The sequence below is a fragment of the Paramisgurnus dabryanus genome, chromosome 3 (assembly GCF_030506205.2).
Source record: "Paramisgurnus dabryanus chromosome 3, PD_genome_1.1, whole genome shotgun sequence".
NCBI lineage: Eukaryota > Metazoa > Chordata > Actinopteri > Cypriniformes > Cobitidae > Paramisgurnus > Paramisgurnus dabryanus.
In genome coordinates, this window is record NC_133339.1 from 9,879,260 (window position 1) to 9,902,216 (window position 22,957).

The 22,957-nt window shown below is 36.9% G+C and overlaps 1 protein-coding gene across 1 annotated transcript; it reads right to left on the bottom strand.

Annotated features, from left to right (window-relative positions):
- Positions 1-19,911: 19,911 nt before the first annotated feature.
- On the bottom strand, positions 19,912-22,724 carry LOC135768867 (GTPase IMAP family member 7-like). Its single transcript, XM_065278220.1, has 3 exons — positions 22,666-22,724; positions 20,783-21,874; positions 19,912-20,704 (listed from the first exon to the last, which is right to left on the bottom strand). Exons 1-3 carry the CDS (start codon positions 22,682-22,684, stop codon positions 20,673-20,675), a joined length of 1,143 nt encoding a protein of 380 aa, XP_065134292.1. The 5' UTR covers positions 22,685-22,724; the 3' UTR covers positions 19,912-20,672.
- Positions 22,725-22,957: the final 233 nt, after the last annotated feature.

A 22,957-nucleotide genomic window follows, 5' to 3' on the forward strand; every position in this document is an offset into this window, starting at 1 on the left:
AGGAGGCGTTCCTAATTCTGTTTTTCTTGTAAAAACTTGTAAACAAATGAGGAATAGTCCTTTCAGTAACTGACTAGAGACGGATGATGTAAACTCAACTACTTCAATTCAATTGGTAGTCGCCCCCGAAATTCATTAAAATTAACTTTTCTCAACTTGTCACATCACCGGACACGGTCACTTCCTGTCAACAACAGTCACTATCGCTTGTGTTCAGGCCAGGGTTGCCAAGTCTGCGTTTTTACCACAGAATGGGGCTACTTAAATACTGTTGTCGTGGGCTGTTTTTCATCTCAGCAGGTTGAAATGAACCAAATAATGTGATATTTAGCCTCGGGAATGCAAATTTTAGCAGATGAACCCTGCCTATTTTTTATTGAATTGTGCATTGAATATGAATTGGGTGGATTTGGCTGTGAAAACCTGGCAACCCTGATTGTGTTGCCGGAAGTCCCCAAGCTTTCATTGAAATGAATGAGATTGTGTCGCTGGCAGTGTGAACACAGCTTTATTTACAAATTAGGAATCAATAAAAAATTTGTCTTAAAATGTCATATTTCTGATTCATAATTTGATCAAACTACAACTTTTTTTCTGAAATAATAACCAAATTATAACTGGTGGTTAAAAACAACCACTTGGTTTATATATTTGGTTATAAACTAAAAGTAATAACTAAATCCCAATGTATATTTGGACCAACGACAATAATGAAGCATACAGCTGTGCGAGTCTTATTTTTTTAATTAGTTGACCATTAACCATTCTAGCTATAACACCAATATTCTTTTCAGATGTTGTTTATATGATGTGAATTTCACAGTCAGTAAAACATCTGTCATGTCTTTACCTGTGGCTGTTTGATATCACGTCTGTTTTTAAAGATGGGATGTTATCGCTCGTTTCTCTCTCTGAGAGTTTGTGATAATGAGTCTTTCAGCAGAGACCTTTATTCTCCATCTGTGTTTCTCTCGGCATCTTCTCATCCTGGACAAGATCAGCTTCCAGAAGCTTGTTTTATTCCCTTTGAGGAAGCATTTTCAAAAGAGTCTTTGAAGTAACGTTGGCATAAATGTAGCTGCTCAATGAGGACATGTTCTCCAAAGGTTTTGTAATGAGAGTCACCTGAGCAACCAACAGTATCGGGAAAAAGGGCTATGCAGTTTTTAGAAAGCATTGAATTCTTAACAGGCTTGTGGACACAATATAATAATGCTTTCATAATTTACTTATACAATACTTGCTCATTAATGCGTGTGCAACAAGATGCATTGATTTAATGTATCTGTTCTTCCTCATGCTGAAGAATATATCAGGTTGAACATCCTTATAGGAGAAAGAAAGGTGAGCTAAATGACCACACAAGTGTCGTTTTTAATTAAACTATCCCTTCAAATTTGAAAACATGCTTTCAAGAGGTGTATGAAAAGACAGAGGCATAATAAATGTTAATAAAAAGCTTCTCGTTATGTCTTATGTCATTCAGAAGAATGGGATTGGGTGAGAAAGGTCACTGCTCAGATTTATTATGAAAATGATGAGTTTTAGCAGCTACACACCAATAACAATTGTGTTGAAAAGTGTTCTAGCAGTAAAACCCTATTCAATGACATTGATCTGTGATTATTGATGATATCCAGCTGTCCTCATGTCAATACGTCCGATTGCTGCCCTTCACAGCAGCAGAGAAACTCAAAAACACACGTCCCTTCAATAATGCATTGAGGTGGTGTTTGACTAATACTAACTTCTGCATTATTTAACTTTACTGTGGGTCTGTGTTATTTTGAGTAATAATTCCCTTTAATTATCTCATTGTACTTATGTGACCTGTTGCATGGTTAAATGGTACATGCTAATACTTTCATGTAACAAACCCTTCAATATTTATGTTATGGACATAGTTCATTTCAAATTGTTATCTTTTTAAGGAGAGCTGTGGTATTGCTCAACTAAGTAATCATATTTTTCAGTTTTTGTCTGGAGGTCTGAAAAAATAAGATGCTAGAATTCATCAAAGGTCCTATAGAGTTAAATTGAATAAGGAACAGGATTTCATATCAGATTTGGTGGTGCCATCTTTTAGTTTTCAGCAATTAGCAATGGTGCAGCAGCGCATTAGCAACCGACTAGCAACTACAAAAAACGTACTGTATTGATTAAAAAATAGATGCAATGGTGTCTTGCCAGCCCTAACACTGTGGCAATGAGTTTTGTATGGTGTCTTGCCAGCCCTAACACTTTGGTAATGTGTTTTGTGTGCTGTTTTGCCAGCCCTAACACTGTGGCAATATGTTTTGTATGGTGTATTGCCAGCCCTAACACTTTGGTAATGTGTTTTGTATGGTGTCTTGCCAGCCCTAATACTGTGGCAATGAGTTTTGTATGACGTCTTGCCAGCCCTAACACTGTGGCCATGAGTTTTGTATGCTGTCTTGCCAGCCCTAACACTGTGGCAATGAGTTTTGTGTGCTGTCTTGCCAGCCCTAACACTGTGGCAATGTGTTTTGTATGCTGTCCTGGCAGCCCTAACACTGGCAAAGAGTTATGTATGGTGTCTTGCCAGCCCTAAGACTATGGTAATGAGTTTTGTATAGTGTCTTGTCAGCCCTAACACTGGTAATGTGTTTTGTATGGTGTGTTGCCAGCCTTAACACCGTGGCAATGAGTTTTGTATGGTGTCTTGCCAGCCCTAAAACTTTGGTTATGTGTCTTGTATGCTGTCTTGCCAGCCATAACACTGTGGCAATGAGTTTTGTATGCTGTCCTGGCAGCCCTAACACTGTGGCAATGAATTATGTATGGTGTCTTGCCAGCCCTAACACTGTGGCAATGTGTTTTTTATGCTGTCTTGGCAGCCCTAACACTGTGGCAATGAGTTATGTATGGTGTCTTGCCAGCCCTAACACTGTGGCAGTGAGTTTTGTATGGTTTCTTTCCAACCTTAACACTCTGGCAATGAGTTTTGTATGGTGTCTTGCCAGCCCTAACACTGACAATGTGTTTTGTATGGTGTCTTGCCAGCCCTAACACTGTGGCAATGAGTTTTATATAGTGTATTGCCAGCCCTATCACTGTGGCAAGGAGTTTTGTATAGTGTCTTGCTAGCCCTAATACTGTGGCAATCAATTTTGTATGGTGTCTTTCCAACCCTAACACTGTGGCAATGTGTTTTGTATGGTGTCTTGCCAGCCCTAATACGGTGGCAATGAGTTTTGTATGGTGTCTTGCCAGCCCTAACACTGTGGCAGTGAGTTTTGTATGATGTCTTTCCAACCTTAACACTGTGGCAATGAGTTTTGTATGGTGTCTTGTCAGCCTTAACACTCTAACACTGTGGTGGTGTGTTTTGTATTGTGTCTTGCCTTGTACTTACATTTTTAAACTGAAAAAAGTAAGTACAACAAGGAATTTATGTGTACCATTACAGACATTATTTACTTTGAGGTATCAGTGTGTACCTTCAGTATTTCGATACCTTAGGTGACTAATACTGTATGGACTCTTTAGGTACAAATGTGTACTTTTTAAAAGGGTGCCACCCCAGTGACTGATTTTGTACCTTTACTTCTTATAGTGTATAGAATAATTTACTATAGTACATAATGTACTATACTATAGTATTTGTTCTTGTGGGAAGGGTGTTCAGCAGTTTAGGGAACAAACTGGTCTGTTTCAAGATGATCAGATACATTTAGTTCACTCAGCAGTGTTGTGTACAGATCTTGTGCTATCAGCTTGAGGTTTGGTCAGTTTTCTCAACTCCTGATGGGAATAAAGAGTATGATGTTTTGGTCGTGACCCTGAAAAAACAGCAACAACAGGAGTTTTAGCATCAAGGCTACAGACTATTGCTCACGGTCGCCCTTTCACTCCATAAACATCCGGATACACAAGGTCCCTCTCATTATTTCTGCTAGTTTTCTTCTACCTTAGTTTGAATTTTTTTGTCAAGCAATGCGCCGTAGTGGCCTTCGACCGCAGAATAATTTCACAGCCTCTTACACCCGAGATAAATCCTCCAAACATCTTAATACCCTGCTGAATATCTTTTTGTTTTGTGATGAACAGATTGTGATAGCTGAGCTGAAGCTGTTTATTGTCTGATCGTGTTTGAAAAGTCTCTTGCAAATCAGCGTCTTTGTTTGCTTGCGTTCTTCAGTCCTGCGGGTGCTTGTGTTCTTCACGAACGTCTGTATCGAGGAAAAGTCTTTTGTTCAGCGAGTGTTTGTCTTTTTGTGTTCGTCTATTGTGCGGATTGAATAGAGTCGTACGGCTCTCCGCTCATTCAGACACTGGCAGTCTCTCAATAAGGACGTGTGCTGCCAAATATAAGACAATTTTACAAAGTCACCCCTTTTTCATACACATTATTCCGATGTGTTTCTCATGAATGGAAAGACAAGATAATGTCATTTCTTTCTATCCATTCAAATGATTAGATTAGATCTAATTTATACGAATGCTTTCACATAGAAACCTTATGTGTTTAGTTCCGTAAAATTAAGGTTATGTATCGCCAGCGATGACCCTGGGTGTTAAACTGTAAAAGTTTTTTCCACATCTTTTAGTAATTTATTTTTTAAAAAATTTTGTTGCATTACTTTTGAGACTCCCTAAAACGATTTGGTTTAAAGGGTTAGTTCATCCGAAAATGAACATTTGGTCAATCTCCTACGCATATTAACAAAAGCTGCGCATACATGCATTAAACACCGGCGTTGTGCATCAGCCATAGACATAGAAATTTGCTCAATGCATTAAAACTACTTATGGCCAGATGAATCTAGTAAGAGTTTTTCTTGAAGTTTAGATGTGTTTGTAATTGAACAAAGTTTTTTTTATCAGTCATTGTTTGCATTTCAACATTTAGTTTGACGGGTCTTGAGGTCACAATGGCCTGAACAACAGACAAACAGTCTCGGCAGTAAATTGAGATGGCGCTGATAATCTACACAGATAAACAGACGTAATGAAATGATATGAATCCATAAAGCTGCGTCCCGCTGTAATGAGGTTTGCTCATGTCTTGGCCTTTATTTTAGCCGATGTGCATTATAGAGGTTATTATCCCCAGAGAGGAACAGAGATTTTATCTGTCTTTACTGCACCATGTGCCTGCGTCCTTGGACGATTTTGTTTAAGGGCATCCGGGAATACTTTTGGCTGTGTGACGATTTAGGATCTTGGTCACATACTGTTAAGCCAAATTGCAATGTTCAAAATCAGTTCTAGCTTACTATTCACTAAATACTGCACAGTATATGCTCTATACGGTCTGATATTTTTAAAAGTAAATGTTTTATCCTGTGATAAATAGTTCAACTGTAATAAGCTGTGTTGCTGTCTCATGACCTCATCACATTACACACAAAAAATGTTCATTCAACCTGATTTAATTAAGGAACACTTTTCCACAAATTAGTTTAGGCTTGTACAACGAGAATAGAAACAAATTTAAACAAATAACCTTTTGTTGCACCAATTTAATAAACATATCTTGTTCAATAAACTTCAGTTAAGGAAAACTTTTCCATGCAATTAGTTCTGGTCTGTTCAACAAGGACAAAACTAGTTAATTCAAACAAAGTCTTAAAAATCATTATAAACAAACATTAAACACTATAAAGTTTTTAATAGGAGGAAAAGTCTTTTTGAGACAAAAACCCTTGAGAGAGAGCCAGACAACTCATTCTATAGAAGATATACTATATATTAGATACTATATTATACAATTTTATGGGAATTAAAACATTAAAAAATATATTTATATATTTAGTAGATTAAATGGAAAGTGGTCGGTGGTCGCTGGGCAGACCTGATAAAATTAAGTTGAGACTAAAAATAAAACATTGTGTTGTATTAACCTGTTTCAGTTTAGTAAATTGGACACAAAATATTTTTTTTTAAGTGAACTGCTTTCCAGCCATCATGTTGGATATTAAAGGCACAATATTTGCATTAAAGTGCACCTATTTCATTGCTAAAAAACAACATTATTTTGTGTATTTGCTATAATATGATGTGTTTGCGTGGTTTATGGTTAAAAATACATTATTTTCCACATACTGTACATTTTTGTAGCTCCAGATTTCTGTGAATCTGAAGCGGGAGGAATTATGAAAATGTCGGTCTTCTCTACATCACCAATCCCAGGAAGTAAACTGTTGCCTACAATCCGCGTTTGTTGTAGTCTAAGAAAAGAGATTTACATTGGAGATGATTACGTCATTGTTTATTTTAGGGTTTGTACCTTTTGCATATTGTTAACATGTACTAATACACACTTACACACCAAAGGAAATGTAAAATCATGAATCGGACCATTGGTGCTCTTTAAAATATGAAAAATTGCACGTGACCCCTAAAACTTGTGCTTATATCATCCCAAATGCTTTTAACAATGTTTAAGTTCAGAAAATTCACAGTATAAAAAAGCATTTTACCCCTGTTCATAGGGTCGCTTGTCAATAGTGTAATGTCATGGTTTTCCTCGGTTTTTGCTTTTACTGAAGTAGAAATCTAATTATGCTTAAAAAGTTGTCTACACTGCAAAAAGTGAAAAGTTTGTTCAACTTAAAAGGTAACTTCAATTGGTAACACCTAAAAAAGTTATTTCAACTTAAAATTTTTACCTAAAGTACCTTGGCAACTTGGTATAAGCACTTATGACAAATGACCTCCCTATAACAATTCGCTTTGTTTCCTAATCTTTGTAAGTCAGTTTGGATAAAAGCGTCTGCTAAATGCCTAAATGTAAATATTTAAAAATTAAAATCGGAATAAGAGCTACTGTAAATCAGGAGAGTCATTATTTTAAATGTAAAATGAGTAAATAGCAGAAGAGCATTGGAGACGCATGCTTATCCGAGGCAGACGGTGTCTGTTCCAGCACTGATAGCGAAAACTTCATCTTCACCTTCTGAATGACGGACAGAGCGAGAAACTGACAGTCAAACTCACTCATTAAACTATCAGAGGAAAGAAACGCAGGGTTACTTCTTACCTTAAACACGGACACAGAAAACAATAGACTGAGCTCATACACTTTAATTGTTTTCTTTCAACACAGAAATGATTGACATTCTGTTCATTTGAGGACTTCTAGAGGTTTCTTCAGCGTTTCATGAAGTTTAATCGAATGGTTTTCTAATAGGTACATGGGCATTTAAATGAATTGTTCTTGGTTGTTTAAATACACACTGGAAGTTTCTAGTAGATTACATTAGACTGTGGTTTTCAAGACTCATTCTTTAAGGCAACTGTTTTTAAATCACCTGGAAATCCTTTATTGTTTCTTCAGGTATTTGTTTAAACCTGCTAAGATAAGCCGACTTTCTTGTGTAACTTCAAATTTTTACTTCTCATTTTAAAAGCAGCCTTACAGAATGTCTGAATGTGCAAGTTTTAGTTAAGCATATACAAATATCGCTATCTCGTGGCATTTCGTACATATTTTACGAGTTGGCAACTTCGTACGACCACATTCGTAATTTTTTTTAATGATTTGCTTTTACACCTGTGACGTTTGGGTTAGGGGTGGGGTTTTGTTATTGTTTTTTTATGATAATCGTATGTTTTTGTCCGATTCACTTCGTACGAATTCATACAAATCAGCAAAATTCTCGTGAGATCAGGCTAAAATATCAGTCGTATCAGTCGATTCTCTTGTGTGTTGTATGTAAAGAGCGCTGTTTATATGTGCAAAGTCGCTGTCTGTTTAATGCATTAAGCTGCATTCAGATCATAGACTGTAAAAAAAGATGGACGACACCCGTTCGCTCTCTTCCATTTCTCTTTCTTTCTCTTTGCACTAAATGGCAGTGCCGTGGTTGGATAGTGCAGATAAAGGGGCGGTATTATTGTAATTGGCCTTGCTACCTACCTCACAAAACAGACGAAATCTGAACCACCCAATTTTTCACATGCTTGCAAAGAATGGTTTACCAAAACTAAGTTACTGGGTTGTTCCTTTTCATTTTTTCTAGGTTGATAGAAGCACTGGGGACCCAATTATAACACTTAAACATGAAAAAAGTCAGATTTTCACACTATGACCCTTTAAGAAAATCACTTAAGTCCTTAGCGACAGTCCATAAATCAATTTTTGATATATTTATGGACTTTTGGTGCTGGGGTGATACCCTAAGGTTCCATTTTGTCTCTTTACAGCTATGCTAAACATAATACAATGTTTATATTTGATTACCCCTAAACAGTAACTGGTACAAAATTGTTCCTTAAGGTACGCAATAGGTCCTTAGGGTATAATATTGTACCCCAAACGGTACAACATTTTAATGTGCTGTATAGACATAAAGGTACAAAAATGAACCTTTGAGGATATCACTCCAGTGACAAATTTGAATGATATTTGGCACAAGAAAATCCATAATTTTGTCCCGTACAATGTATTGTTGGATATTTCTACAAATATACCTGGGCAACCTATGACTGGTTGTGTGGTCCAGGGTCATTTCATTTTATTTGGGCTGTTGGTTTAGTTCAGCTCACTGTTTTGCACAGAGCTATAGAGAGAGATGTTTTGTGTGTGGCCGGGGTTCAGTAAATCCCTCAGGGTAAAAACACCATAACTTTAGTAAACAAGACACACAGAGAGACAGAGATGTCAAGAGATAAACAGTGTTCGTGAATACTGAAGTTGTTATTACGAAATATACTTCAGGGCACATGATCTATTTGATAGCATTTTTTGTTTGCAGTAAATCGTCATGTTAAATTCGTTGTAATGCAAGTAAAAAATTATAATAGTTCTGCTATGAATAGTTGGATTTAATGCTGAAATGTTTGCAAAAAGTTTGAGCGAGTATCGATCGTAATGTCTTTCTGGAGTTTAATATGTAAACTCAGTTTGATGAAGCGTGAGAAATGATCTCTCCTTTCATTATTGACTCTTCATTTATTGATTGAGTAAAGAAAGAAGATTGCTGTTTAAATCTGCTGTACCGGGAAGGTTTTTCAGTATGGTAAGACAGAAAGCTGTAGATGCTTCCTCAGAGATATGAGTATGAGATACATGAAGTCTGCGGGATCAATGACTCGGTAGTGTAAGATGAGACTGTATGATTTAACCTGTGATCTCACTCTGCAGCTCAGATTTAAAGTGTGATGTCACACCGCAAGGATCATTTCACACGGAAGGATATGGAAAATCTGACCCTAGACCAGTCACATGTAGCACATGTTGTAGCAATAGCCAACAATATGGGTCAAAATTATAAATTTTTTTAAATGCCAAAAATCATGATTCATAAAGACATTTTATACATTTCCTACTGTTTATCAAATTTGTATTTATCATTGCTAAGGGCTTCATTTGGACAACTTTAAAGGCGATGACTTTCCTTCTTCAAAAGTGTGCGTGGATTTTAGTTGACTCCGGGCCGGATCCACACCTGATCTGCGCCAAAATCAGTAGCTCCGGTGCAGATCCGGCACGGAGTAGTGTGCTGAAAATAGTTGAAAACTGCAGTGGTAAAGCGCAAAATAACAAAAAATTTTATGCATTACAGTAAAACAAAACAATATGACAAGTGTACTGTATTCTTATTCGTTCTGCTTTAAAACTTGTAATAAAAGTGTATAGGCTAAAATTAACTTCTTATAATATTGCATTCCTACAATGAATGGCTTACTCTTGCTTTTCATAAAAGTGTCTGTCAAATGTCTGTCAAAAGTTTAAAATTGATTTCAGAATACCAACAAAGAAAAGTTTGTTTCTCCTTTATAAGTGTGGCCGGGAGGAAATGCAGTGAGGATTTGATGTCGGCTCAAGCAGTGAGACTTGATGTGTGTGACACAATACTAGCTGCAGGTCAATGTAAAGGCTAAAGAGTTGATTCTGAGCTCTGTTTCTACAGCTGGGCCAGAGTTTCCCTGCAGTAGCTCAGGTTCTCCTGGTGGACGTGTTTGTACATTGGTGAGGATGGATTTTGGTTGTTTTTCTCACGGTAATAGGACATGATGCAGTAATGGTCTGAGTATAGTAGAGTTTAAAGAGAAAGAGAGAGAGAGAGAGAGAGAGAGAGAGGACAGTAATGGATCCTGAACTCGACTCAGCTCATTATTTCACCAGCGGTGAGACCGAGAGTTTCTGCACCACTGCAGTCCAAATACATCCCGCATACATCACCTGTGTGTGTGTGTGTGTGTGTGTGTGTGTGTGTGTGTGTGTGTGTGTGTGTGTGTGTGTGTGTGTGTGTGTGTGTGTGTGTGTGTGTGTGTGTGTGTGTGTGTGTGTGTGTGTTGTGAAAGACCAGAAATAAGTAAGACGTGTGTTGTGTACTGTTTCTTTGTGTTTGTGCGGATGTGTGTGTTTGTGCTTGATATGTGTGCGTGCGTATGTACGTGTGTGTATTGGGGTAAAAAGGGTCTCAGCAGGTTTAATTGTAATTGATTGTATGGTAATTGTTTATTAATGAATATTCAGTAGTGTGCACTGCAGTACTGAGATATGAACTTGGCCCTTGGCTGCCGTATAGCCATATACATTAACAAATACACACACACACTTACAGTAAACTCTTTCTGTGTACATTTAGTTGTGAATTTCTTTATTTGATGTTTCATGTTTGACGCTGAAAATATCTGTATTTAAAGGAAAACACCACCATTTTTCAATATTTTACTATGTTCTTACCTCAACTTAAATTAATTAATACATAACTATCTTTTGTTCAATGTGTGCACTTAATCTGTGTACAGCGCCTCGTGAATGTGTTAGCATTTAGCCTAGCCCCTTTCATTCCTTAGGATCCAAACAGGGATGAATTTAGAAGCCATTAACACTTCCATGTTTTCCCTATTTAAAGACTGTTACAGGAGTAGTTACAGGAGTAAGTATGGTGACACATAATAAAACTTTTGTTTGGAGCCATAGGAATGAATGGGGCTAGGCTAAATGCTAACACATTCAAGAAGCGCTGTACAAAGATTAAAAGTATGCATTGAAAAAAAGAAAGGTATGTTAATTCATATAAGTTGCGGTAACATAATGAAATATTTAAAGCTGTAGCCGTGTATCATGTGAAACGGCCATTAGAAGCGTAATAGTTTACATGATGTGCCAAACACATATTTTGACATGACGATGCTTAAGACGCTTTAAGATAGGATGCATTTATCCAAAGCGAATTACAGTGCATTCAAGCTATGCGTTTTTATATATTTGTGTGCAAAACCCTCAACCTTTCATCTTTTAATGCAATGATTTACCAATCTACTCCAAAATAGCTGTCACTGGGACTATACCCTTTCAAAAATGACCTCAATATATGTACACATATCTGTACCTAAATGATACATAAAGGGTACTGCGCCAGTGACATCTAAGGACCATTTTTTCTGACAGTTTAATCTTTTACGTTGCATGTGTAAAAGCCCTCACTGAATATCACAAACACAGTCTGTATATGTGTGAATTTCCAAAATGCTGCACAAAAAGAGGAGCTTGAAGTCCACCTGAAGCTTGTACAGATCCTCCCTAAGGTATCACAGACAGATGACACATACTGTTAACTGTGTCCAGTGTGTTTAATGGCTGAAGGTGAGAGATAATCGTGTGTTAATGAGCATGAGGTGTTGTTAACGTGTGATGTGACCTGTGTTAACCAGAGTTACAGGCATGACGGGAACCGGTCACGGTGAAAATCTCATCCAGGATGTTTTTGCATACAGAAAAACTTCACGATTAAATAATCTGCAGTCCCAAAAGCCACAATCAGCGTTTCTTGATGAAAACTTGGGATGTGATGTTTATGTTGATAGGCAATTCATCGGTAAGTGCTCAGAGAAAACAGCATCTTGTTTCTCCATGTTTACTGATGAGACAATTTCTTCTCCATTCTTCTCTTTTGCGGCTTTAACGAAACTGAAGAAGAAGAAACTTCTCAAGTGGCCATCAGGAAATTATTGCACTTGAGATGTCACACCTGACTCCATCTGGATGAGAAACAATGAATGATTTTGATTGGATGGATAACCATCCAATCAGACATGTCTCTTCCCTAACATCCCTAGGTAGTGTACTTTAATTTCTTTATAAAGAGCTTATCAGTGGTTTTGGTAGTTTTTCTGTCCTCATGTTCAATTTCTCTTCAGAAGAATTAAGCGGTCATTTGAAATTATTTTTGATTAACCCTTAACATTTTGTATTGCATTTATTTATTATATTTTTCGCTACGGACATAAACAATAAAAAAACAAATCAATTTGATCAGAAGAAAAATGTATAACATAGTTAGTTGTAAGAAAATATTCTTAAAAACCTGAAAGGATAAGATCCAATGCTTATGTAATGTCTTTTATGAGTACTGTGCGCTGAGCTGTGTACTACCTATGGTGCATTGCAAATAATAATACCATAATTACAAGGAAAACGTTTGTCTAACATTTATAGATTACAAGTTTTGTAAAACAAGAAATAAATATGAATGATCATTAAAACTTTGCTAAAGTTGGTAGTGGCCTAAGACAGTACTGTACAGTGGTGTAAAAAAGTGTTGCCCCCTTTCCAGATTTCTTATATTTTTGCATAATTGTCACACTTTAATGTTTCAGATGACCAAACAAATGTAAATGTTTTTGGACAATTTCTGGGCATCTGTTTGTTACCTCAACCTGAAGCGAACTTGGGTTCTGCAGCAGGACAATGATCCAAAACACACCAGCAAGTCCACGTCTGAATGGCTGAAGAAAAACAAAATAAAGACTTTGGAGTGGCCGAGTCAAAGGCCCTATCCCAAATGGTGCACTTTATGTGGACCTTCGGTTTCGTAGCCTTAAATTGCATGTGCTCGCTTAGTCTACGAGTCCATAGGGTGTCCCATCTGTCATTTTTATCCCGAATTGTGCTTCCCCTTATCGTCCCCTTTGCACCCTTGATGCGGTCTTGAGGGAAGCTGAAGCAACGACTCCGGTGCACCCTCGTGGACTCACATCAAGGGTCCCTAAGGTCTGCACTACATGATGTCATCAAAGTGTGGGATCTGCGGAAGTCCACAATTCTGAAGTGTGCCATTTGGGACAGGGCCAAAGTCCTGACCTCAATCCTAGTGAGATGCTGTGGCATGACTTTAAAAGGTGGTTCATGATCGAAATCCCTGCAGTGTCGCTAAATTATAACAATTCTGCAAAGATGGTTGAGCCAAAATTTCTCCAGAGCGCTGTAACAGACACATTGCAAGTTACCGCAAATGCTTGATTGCAGTTGTTGCTGCTAAGGGTGGCGCAACCAGTTATTAGGTTTAGGGGGCAAACACTTTTTTGTTTTGGATTTTGTCATAGGAAATCTGGAGGGGGCGACACTTTTTCACACCACTGTATATAAAATAACTAAATTGAGACTTCAGTGAAAGATTTGATGACATCACACCCAATGTTTCATGTGATTGGACGATCTCTGCTGAGTTTAATGCGTAGTTCTCGTTTCCATGGTAACAGCTGCTTTTCTGATTGGTGGATCCAAGTCTGATCTTTTTTCAAGATTATATATAGTTTAGTTATTCTCCAGTAAATTGGCTATTAAACACATATTTTATTTCACACTAACTAGTGGCAGCATGCGGCATCACTTAATAACCTCTGTGCTGATAGGTTTATACATTATTGCTAAAAATCAATATCTCTATGAAGAAAATAAGTGTAATTTTTTTCTCCTCTCTTGGGTCTGCTGATGAATACACGGGGCTCGCAAACAAGCAAAACATCACCAAAGTTTTTAAGCAACAGTAAAGAAGAAAGTTTTTGAAGTCTTTTTTATCTGTCAGAGGTTCTTAATTCAGTTGTCTCATGTAAGGACATGAACAACATTGGTTCTTCTCATTTTCTTTAGTTCAGTGAAATGGAGGAGATGTTTCACCTCAGCAGTGGTTTGTCTCAGAAAAACAGTAGCTGTTGGTGACAGTCGAGTGAATACAAGTCATCAATCAACACGGCTGAAAAGGTTTCTAGTTGTGACAGGTTATCAGCATCATGACAGATGTGCTGGGAAATCTCCAACGCATTCATTTAGTCAAAGTGTCATAGAAATCTTTATAAACACATTCATTCACAGAGAGAGAGAGTGAGAGAGAGAGAGAGAGAGAGAGAGAGAGAGAAGAGAGAGAGAGAAAGAGAGAGAGAGAAGAGAGAGAGAGACTGCAGCTTTCTACTCTTTGCTAGCCCTTTCGTATCTTCTTTCTAGAAAAGATTTATCTTTATAGTGTACTTCACAAGCTATACTGTACAGTTCTTTTGAGATAAAGTTTTTGATGTTTTATTGTAACTTTAAAGTGAACATTATTTTAGTATTTGTGTTCTTAATATACATTTCTTGTTCTTTTGTGTATTACTGCTCACAAATATTTACTATAGAAAGTTCACAAGTTTTTGTCCACTTAAAGGTGCAGTGTGTAATTTTAAGAAGACTCTCTTGACAGAAATGCTAAATAATATACAAAACTATATTATCAGGGGTGTATAAAGACCTTTCATAATGCACCGTTATGTTTTTATTACCTTAGAATGAGACGGTTTTATCTACATATCGAGGGTCCCCTTACATGTACACTTAAAAAAATGACTTTCTTACTTAGTATTTTTGTCTTGTTTTCAGTAGAAATATCTAAAAATTCTTAAATTAAGATGCTTTTTCTTGATGAGCAAAATGACCTTAATAAATAAGTCTAGTTTTAAGACAAATAATATACAATTTAAGTGAAATTGTCCTTAAAACAAGCAAAATTATCTGCCAATGGGGTGAGAAAAAAATTGTGAAATAAGATTTCTTTTTTCTTAAACACTTAATTCAAGTAAAATTTTCTTACCCCATTGGCAGATATTTTAGCTTGTTTTAAGCACAAATTCACTTAAATTGTATATTTTTTGTCTAAAAACTAGTATTATTTTCTTAGGTCATTTTGCTCATCAAGAAAATACTTCTTGATTTAAGAATTTTTAGATATTTTTACTGAAAACAAGACAAAAATACTAAGTAACAGGCACGTGCACACATAGACATCAAAGGGGGCTTGAGCACCTGCCCTTTTTATTCCTGGAGAGAAAGTGCCCTTTTTTTCTGGGGTGCTTTTAAAAAAATACTAATAATATGATCTTTATTCGTATAAGAACTGATGTCTGTCTGTTTCTTGTGTTTTTTACTTGTTGCTTATTTAATTTAACATGAGATTTAAACTCTTATATAAAGAAAAATAGCGCTATTTGTGGCACACAAACGGTTAACAGATGAGTCCCGCCTCCAAAATTCACATCGCTAATATGATTGGCTTTACCTTTCCTTAGTCCCGCCTCTCTAACTTACTTCACTTTATGATTGGTTTGTCAACACTCGTGGTGCATCATTCGCGCTTCAAGCGCCAAAGCTCAGCCCGACCGAGACGCGATCATGTGCATGATTATGCAGGCAGCTACTGGTAAGTGTGTGAGGAAGAAAGCATTCTTATATTAACAGTTTTATGCACAAAATATGGGACACGTTGTTACACATAACGATTCAGGGACATTGTTTTCCATGGCAATCCCATATTAACCTGAAGAGTTGCAAACTTGTAACAGTGTAGTGTATGTAGTTTAAACAGACTGTAAAATAACAAACAAAAGAACAATAAAATAATTGCTAACTGCAGTAGTAAGCTTTTTTTGTTTGCGTTTTTTGTAATGGCTGTTAAATAAGTATAATGTGTTATACTGAAGTGCTGGAGTAGATTGGGAAGAAATCTGATGGTTCAGTATTTTACTTGCCCAGTCTGAATTTTCACTGACATCACAAAAAAGTAAAATATAAAATACAAATAAAATAGGCCTAATCTATATTTGATGTTTCTGACATGTGTAACCCTAATAAATATGAAACCTAAGATTAAAGGTGCCATAGGATGTGTTGTCATAATATGTTAAATTGTTCTTTGACAATTACATAGAAGGTATGTTGCTTTAAGTGCAAAAATGATCCAGAAACGTTTTTACATGTCTATTTACAACCCTAGAATTTGTCATTTGAATTAAATGGTCTATTTTTGCCTTATTTGAAAGGGTCATGAATAATAATGTTGAGCTCTGCTCTGAGGCTCATGCCAGAAGCTCACATTAGTAAACAGACCTTATATTTTGAGCCCTTATCAGACAAAAATACATTTTGAGTAACAACTAACAACTAATCAGCTAAACGCTAGCATATGATATAGCATTTATTGGCATGTAGCGCTAACTCAGCAATCACAGCTATGTTTTTAGCATTTTAACAAATTTGTAATTAATGTTATTGTAATGTAATTTAATGTTTTCAAAACATGCACATTGTGTAATGGCTTCCTTTGGTGCTCTACAGTATAAACCTAGACTACTAAGGAGACCATGGTGTCTGTGTGAACTGATTATTTTGTAGACATCTTTTGAAAATTAAACAATTGGGGGAGTTTGAGGAAGATAAAATTAATTAACCTTTTTAATATATATATTTTTTTAAAGGAAGTCAGAATTGCATTAATATATATACTTTTTGTTTAAAAAAAAAAAAAAGAAGAGAAGTGCCCTTTATTTCACTTGAGCCCCTGCCCCTCAAAATGTCTGTGCACGTCCCTGCTAAGTAAGAAAGTCTTTTTTTGCAGTGTAAGGGGCCAGTCACACCAAAAGCATTTATGGCAGTTGCAGGCGCCTTTTTTGAATGATATTCTATGGGCAGGGCGCGTTTGCGCGCTGTTTATGCGCGCCGAGCGCCTTGCGGTTTTTTGCCGCCTGCTGCGCACGCGTTTTTGAAGGAGCGCTGAGAGCGGAGAAGTGCCCGACGTCATTCGCGTCCTTCCATTGTCCAATCGAATGAGGGGAGAGGCGGGCCTTCCGTTGTGGTGAGGGAAGTTTACAGTTTCTTTGAAGAACCGGACACCACTCGCTCACTCTCTCCTGTGTGTTTGTGCATCTCTCATCCTCAAACAAGGTCAGAGCAAGCGTCCTCTTTTAAAAGTTTCTGCTAATATGACAGTTAACAGCAAAAGAGCGCTCACGCTTCAATATTTGATTGACAAGACAGCTGACTCGGTGGTTGCTTAGCAATATGAAAAGCCACGTCGCACTGCTCTTTTTTTTAAAAAGGCAGTGCGTCGTGCCTTGCGTTTGCAAGCGTTTAAAGCGCTTTTGGTGTGACTGGCCCCTAAGTCGCCTTTTTGTGCCGCCATGTTTCTACAGATGCCTCAACGGACAAACTTTTTTTTACTAAGTTGTCTCAGACGATGACATGTTTGTCCGGTGGCAGCTACCGTAGTTTCTTTATGTTTTTCAAAAGCGAGGGGTGATCAGTGAACTGAGCCATTGGTTGCAATTCGCAACCTCACCACTAGATGCAGCTAAAATTTACACACTGCACCTTTAATATCTTCTCATTCCATTGTTGAATGATATTTAACTTATAAAACTATATGGTAAAGCACAAATTGATAGCATTACTGCGGGCATTAACTTGGGACTAAAACAATTACCCTTTATACTGTACTTCACATGATAGAAACATTTGGTAATACTTAAAATAAGGTTGTATTTGTTAGCATTACACTGCAAAAAAATACTTTCTTACTTAGTATTTGTGTCTTGTTTTCAGTAGAAATATCTAAAAGTTCTTAAATCAAGAAGTATTTTCTTGATGAGCAGAATGATCTAAGAAAATCATACTAGTTTTTAGACAAAAATATACAATTTAAGTGAATTTGTGCTTAAAACAAGCAAAAATATCTGCCAATGGGGGAGAAATTTTTACTTAAATTAAGTGTTTAAGAAAAAATAAATCTTATTTCACAATTTTTTTTCTCACCCCATTGGCAGATAATTTTGCTTGTTTTAAAGACAATTTCACTTAAATTGTATATTATTTGTCTTAAAAATAGACTTATTTACTTAGGTCATTTTGCTCATCAAGAAAAAGCATCTTAATTTAAGAATTTTTTAGATATTTCAACTGAAAACAAGACAAAAATACTAAGTAAGAAAGTCATTTATTGCAGTGTAGTTAATGCATTGGTTAACATGAACTAACATTAAAACATACAGCATTTATTAATCTTCATGTTAAAGGTATTGCGGAGGATTTTCTTTTTCCGGATGAATCCTCCTTGTTGTCAATCAGGTGTGTTGGGCAATTGCATTTTTTTAAAAAAGTGGAGAAGGCGGTTATTTTCTAAAATTCGAGAAAATCCTCCGCTACACCTTTAAGCATTTACTGACATATTTACAAAATCAAAAATTATACCTTCACAATAAACTTACATGAACAATAGTATTAAAATTAACTAAACAGTTGTTATCAGTGGGGTATTAAGGCTATTCTCAAGGACACTGAAGGATGTCTAGGGAAGCTCAGCTTTGTGTGTATCATGTCTGTAGGGTGTAATAAGGGAATGAGACAGTTACTTATTTCCCAGGAAAACCTATAACACTCCTAACATGAGAGAGAGAGAGAGAGAGAGAGAGAGAGAGAGAGAGAGAGAGAGAGAGAGAGAGAGAGAGTGTGAGTTGAATTTTCACAAACCCTGACTATGATTACATCTAGCTAGTTTCATATCTATACCTTATAGTTTAGCGAAGAAACAGCTGTATGATCACAGAGCTTGCTTGATTTCAAATGTTTTGTTTAATAATAAGGCCAACTAGTGGTGCAGGCATACCATCTTTTTTGTGTGCTCTCAGACGCTGCCCATACGCTGAGTATCAAATCTGGTAAAACAAAATGTATTTTTATTGCGGAGTTATAAACATTTATGTCTAAAAACACACAAAAATTAATGTAACTTAGTTTATTTGGAATTTTCGGCCATTTCGGCCTCCTGTGTTGGTTTCGAGTCAATCGAAATATCGCATGCAGAGATGTTTTCTAATTTTTTAAGTGCTATTTTACTGCACGTGGTTAAAGGTGACATAGAATGATTGAACGGGGTATTTATCCTTGTTCTGTGATGTGACATGTAGACAAAACAAAATTTTGTTTGGGTCTGTAAAGCCTTAGAAGCTTCCTAAAAACCTCTCTCAGATAGCTCTATTAGGGTGGGGGATTTTCAACAAGTGGTTTTGCACCTATTTGGCTCCCCCTACTGGCTTAACTTGCAATCTCATTACTGATAGGCTGACTTTGCTGCCACTCAAAAAAATGTAGCCAATTATTTTAAAGTGGATGGGCAGTTAGATGCCTGTGATGTCATAAGCATCAGTTTTTCAGATTGGGCCGTTTTCTGGCTGACATTTCTAAAAGAGGAATTTCTATGAGACTGAGATGTTTAGCATGTTTAGCACTTTTTGTATGTTTGTCAATGTGGGTAGACTACCATTATTCAACAGACACATGGTAAAAATGGTTTTTCATTCTCTGTCCCCTTTAACCATAAGGCGAAACATGCCATTTTTGGTATCAGTGGACTCGGTTACGATTTAGGACCCAGAGGAAAGAAGTCACATGATCGCAGCCGAAGTCTTAGGCATGTAAAATATTTATCTGTCCACTAGGTGGCGCTGTGAAAAAACAGTGCATGCACCTTTAGGTCCTTACTGCTATCACAAGTACCAAGTGTCGTGTCAATATCCATAAGTTTCCAAAGCATTAAATCCGTTTTTCACACTCTACGTAAAATTCATTGACGTGGTATACGGAAAAAGATTGGTGAATCGACACGAATTCTATAACTTATTGCCTTGAGTGTCTCTCTATGCTACACACTGATTTTCAAGCAAATCGGACAAAGCTCTAGGAGAACTTTGAAAAAGTAGGTTTAATTAATCATTCAAAATGGCGGAAAAAATGTATGACGGAAAATTACAACATAGGGTGCAATTTTGTGCAATTTTGGACTTTTTTACTATGTCTAAACAGTAAAATGTGAATATGAGGCAAAAGTACAAATAGGGCATGGCTGAACACCAGTGTAAAAACTTGCATTATTTCATAGAGTACTATTGTTAAGACCCTACATCATCACATTATCTTTAGTATCATTAGTCATATAATCTATTACACGTAAAAACCCAATTTTATGTTATCAATACAAAAGTAACTCTTGACTTTGCTAAATATGACATCAGCATCAACCATAACACACCCTTTATTCAACATGACTACACGCCCTTTATTCAACATGACTAACTGACAAACAGTTTTGATATTTCAGCAGTCCCAAATAGCCATTATACTTTTCTGGTTTCTCATACAATGGGAGGCTCATTCTGAACATGTGAATAGACTGAAATGTACAGTTTATAAAGAATAAAGCAACAAGGTAGAATACATTAAACAAGGTAGATAAACTATCTAAGTGACATAAACCCAAATGACCGTGAACCCAAGAAACGAAGATACATTCTTACCACAGTTATGGAAAACAATCACAAAAAACACATGGGTACATAAATAAAGACAAATCAGTGGAAACCCAACACAGGTTAGTACAATAAGATGGGGCAACAAAGATAGGACTACAACTAGAAATTTGGACACGTAAAACTGTATAGGAGTTGACTAAAAACATCCACTGAAAATCACCTTGACAACAGTTATTATGAGAAAATAAAAAGGGCAGATATGATTCAGCACAATCTGGCTGTTGTCCATTTATCGCGATATATGAAAACATCTGCCAGTTAGTGTTTAAAAATCTGCTCTACTTTAAGTATGGCCATCAATGTTATGGCCTGCCTCCTACAGCAGCTGCTGCACCTGCACCTGTTCCGGCTGCAGCTGCTGCACCTGCTCCGGCTGCAGCTGCTGCACCTGCTCCGGCTGCAGCTGCGGCACCTGACCCGGCTGCAGCTGCTGCACCTGCTCCGGCTGCAGCTGCGGCACCTGACCCGGCTGCAGCTGCGGCACATGACCCGGCTGCAGCTGCGGCACCTGACCCGCTTGCTCCGGCTGCAGCTGCGGCACCTGACCCGCTTGCTCCGGCTGCAGCTGCGGCACCTGCTCCAGCTGCAGCCGCTGCACCTGTACGTGCTGCAGCCGCTGCTCCTGCATGTGCTGCACCTGCATTTACACCTGCATGTGCTGCAGCTGGTGCACCTGCTGCAACTGCACGTGCTGCACGTGCTGCATGTGCTGCAGCTGTTACACCTGCTTGTGCTGCTGCATCTGCATGTGTTACAACTGCATGTACTGCACCTTCTGCACATGCACGTACTTCAGCTTCTGCACGTGCTCTACCTACACATGCTGCACCTACTGCACATAGTACCAAGGTTCCTCCATATATTGCTGCTTTTATTCCTATGTCTTTTATTGTTTGGATTAATATGCGTCTCTGAGCTTGTATATAAATCTCATTAGTGTAGTACTTTTTTACATTAATGTTCACCATTTTATCAATCTTCTGCAGCAGTTCTGTAACCGGAGTTTGATCATTTTTATCTTGATTGTTAAATGCGTGATATCTACCCCCACACTTCTCAATTAATGCCTCTATTTCCGGACTTTCTTCGATAAATTCCTCTAATGTTTTACGATTCAGCAAATCTACATGAGTGAACAGTATGATGGTGTACTTTGCCGCATCTTCACCAAAATTTTCCTGAATCCACTTTACTGTCTTCTGTTCCTCTTCTGTAAATCTCCCCACTTTGATGACGAGCAGGAACACGTGAGGACCAGGAATGGACATCGCTATACACTTCTGTATTTCAGACGTCAGTTCTTTATTACTGATTGATGTATAAGAGAGTCCTGGGGTGTCAGTCACTGAGATTTTTCGATTCTCCATTATTGTCTCTTCTTTTTCACAATGTCTAGTAACAACATTAGGGGAAAAATCTTCCTTAAACACATCTTTACCCAGTATCTTGTTTCCTGTTGCACTCTTTCCTGACCCAGTTTTACCCACCAGCACAATCCTCATATCTATTAGAGAATAAGAGAGTGATATATTAGTAATGGTTATGTTTATAGAAATCAAATAATGTTGCATTGTTATTAAATAATATAGTAAAGATGAAATATCATTATCATGCATATTAAAGTAAGCAAGCATGAGCCTACAGACGATTCTTCTAAATGTATTTATATGTCATTATCAGTTTTTCTATCAGAGATTCGTATATATATGATAAGTCAAGTAATGAAATGGTAAATCATTTAAACATGAACAAAACAAGCATGACCATCTGGATAAACTGGTATTGTTTTTTTGACATATCTATCATGTGAGCATTTGTTCTAAACAAAAGATACATTCCTTCCCTTTTTACTTTTCTATGCCAATAACTATTTGCATACAGGGTGAATCCCAAGGGACTTAAAGGGCCTTAAACAGAATTTATTAATAGAATTTAGTAACATTCAATATGACGCTGATAAAAGTATCATATTGAATGTTACATAACACTTTTAAATATTAATTCTATTAAAGGAAAATCCTAGCTTGCATAAACTTGTTGTAATATAAACACTGCATACTGTAATATATCACAATGTTCATCTATGCATTTAATTCTTTTTAACTCTTCTAAATCTCATGTGTCTTCAAAAAATCTTCAAAAGCACACCTCTAATTATAATGCCATAATGCTAACATTGTCTGTAATCAAAGAAACATGATTTATGATGATAGATTTACTCAGTGTTATACTAAATATGAAATTTAACCCTATAGTGTGTATGAATTTATATCATTGTGTGAAAGTTTGACTGACCTTTACTTGTTGATGCCATCACTGCTGTTGTGTTTAAGAGGACGACTGCCTGACTGTGTGTACTGAATACTTGACAGGAATAAAACTTTCCAACAGAAAGTGAAAGTAGCTTTGTTGTCTCTTTAAGGGTTAGTTAAACCAAACATTTAAATTCTTTTGTAGTTCTAGACCGTATTGTATATTTTAAGAACTTCATAAAAAACTCATATCCAAATGTACAAAGTCATCATATACAATAAATCCATGGGTAGCATATAAAAATAAATGCAATATTTGCACCTTTAATAAAAAA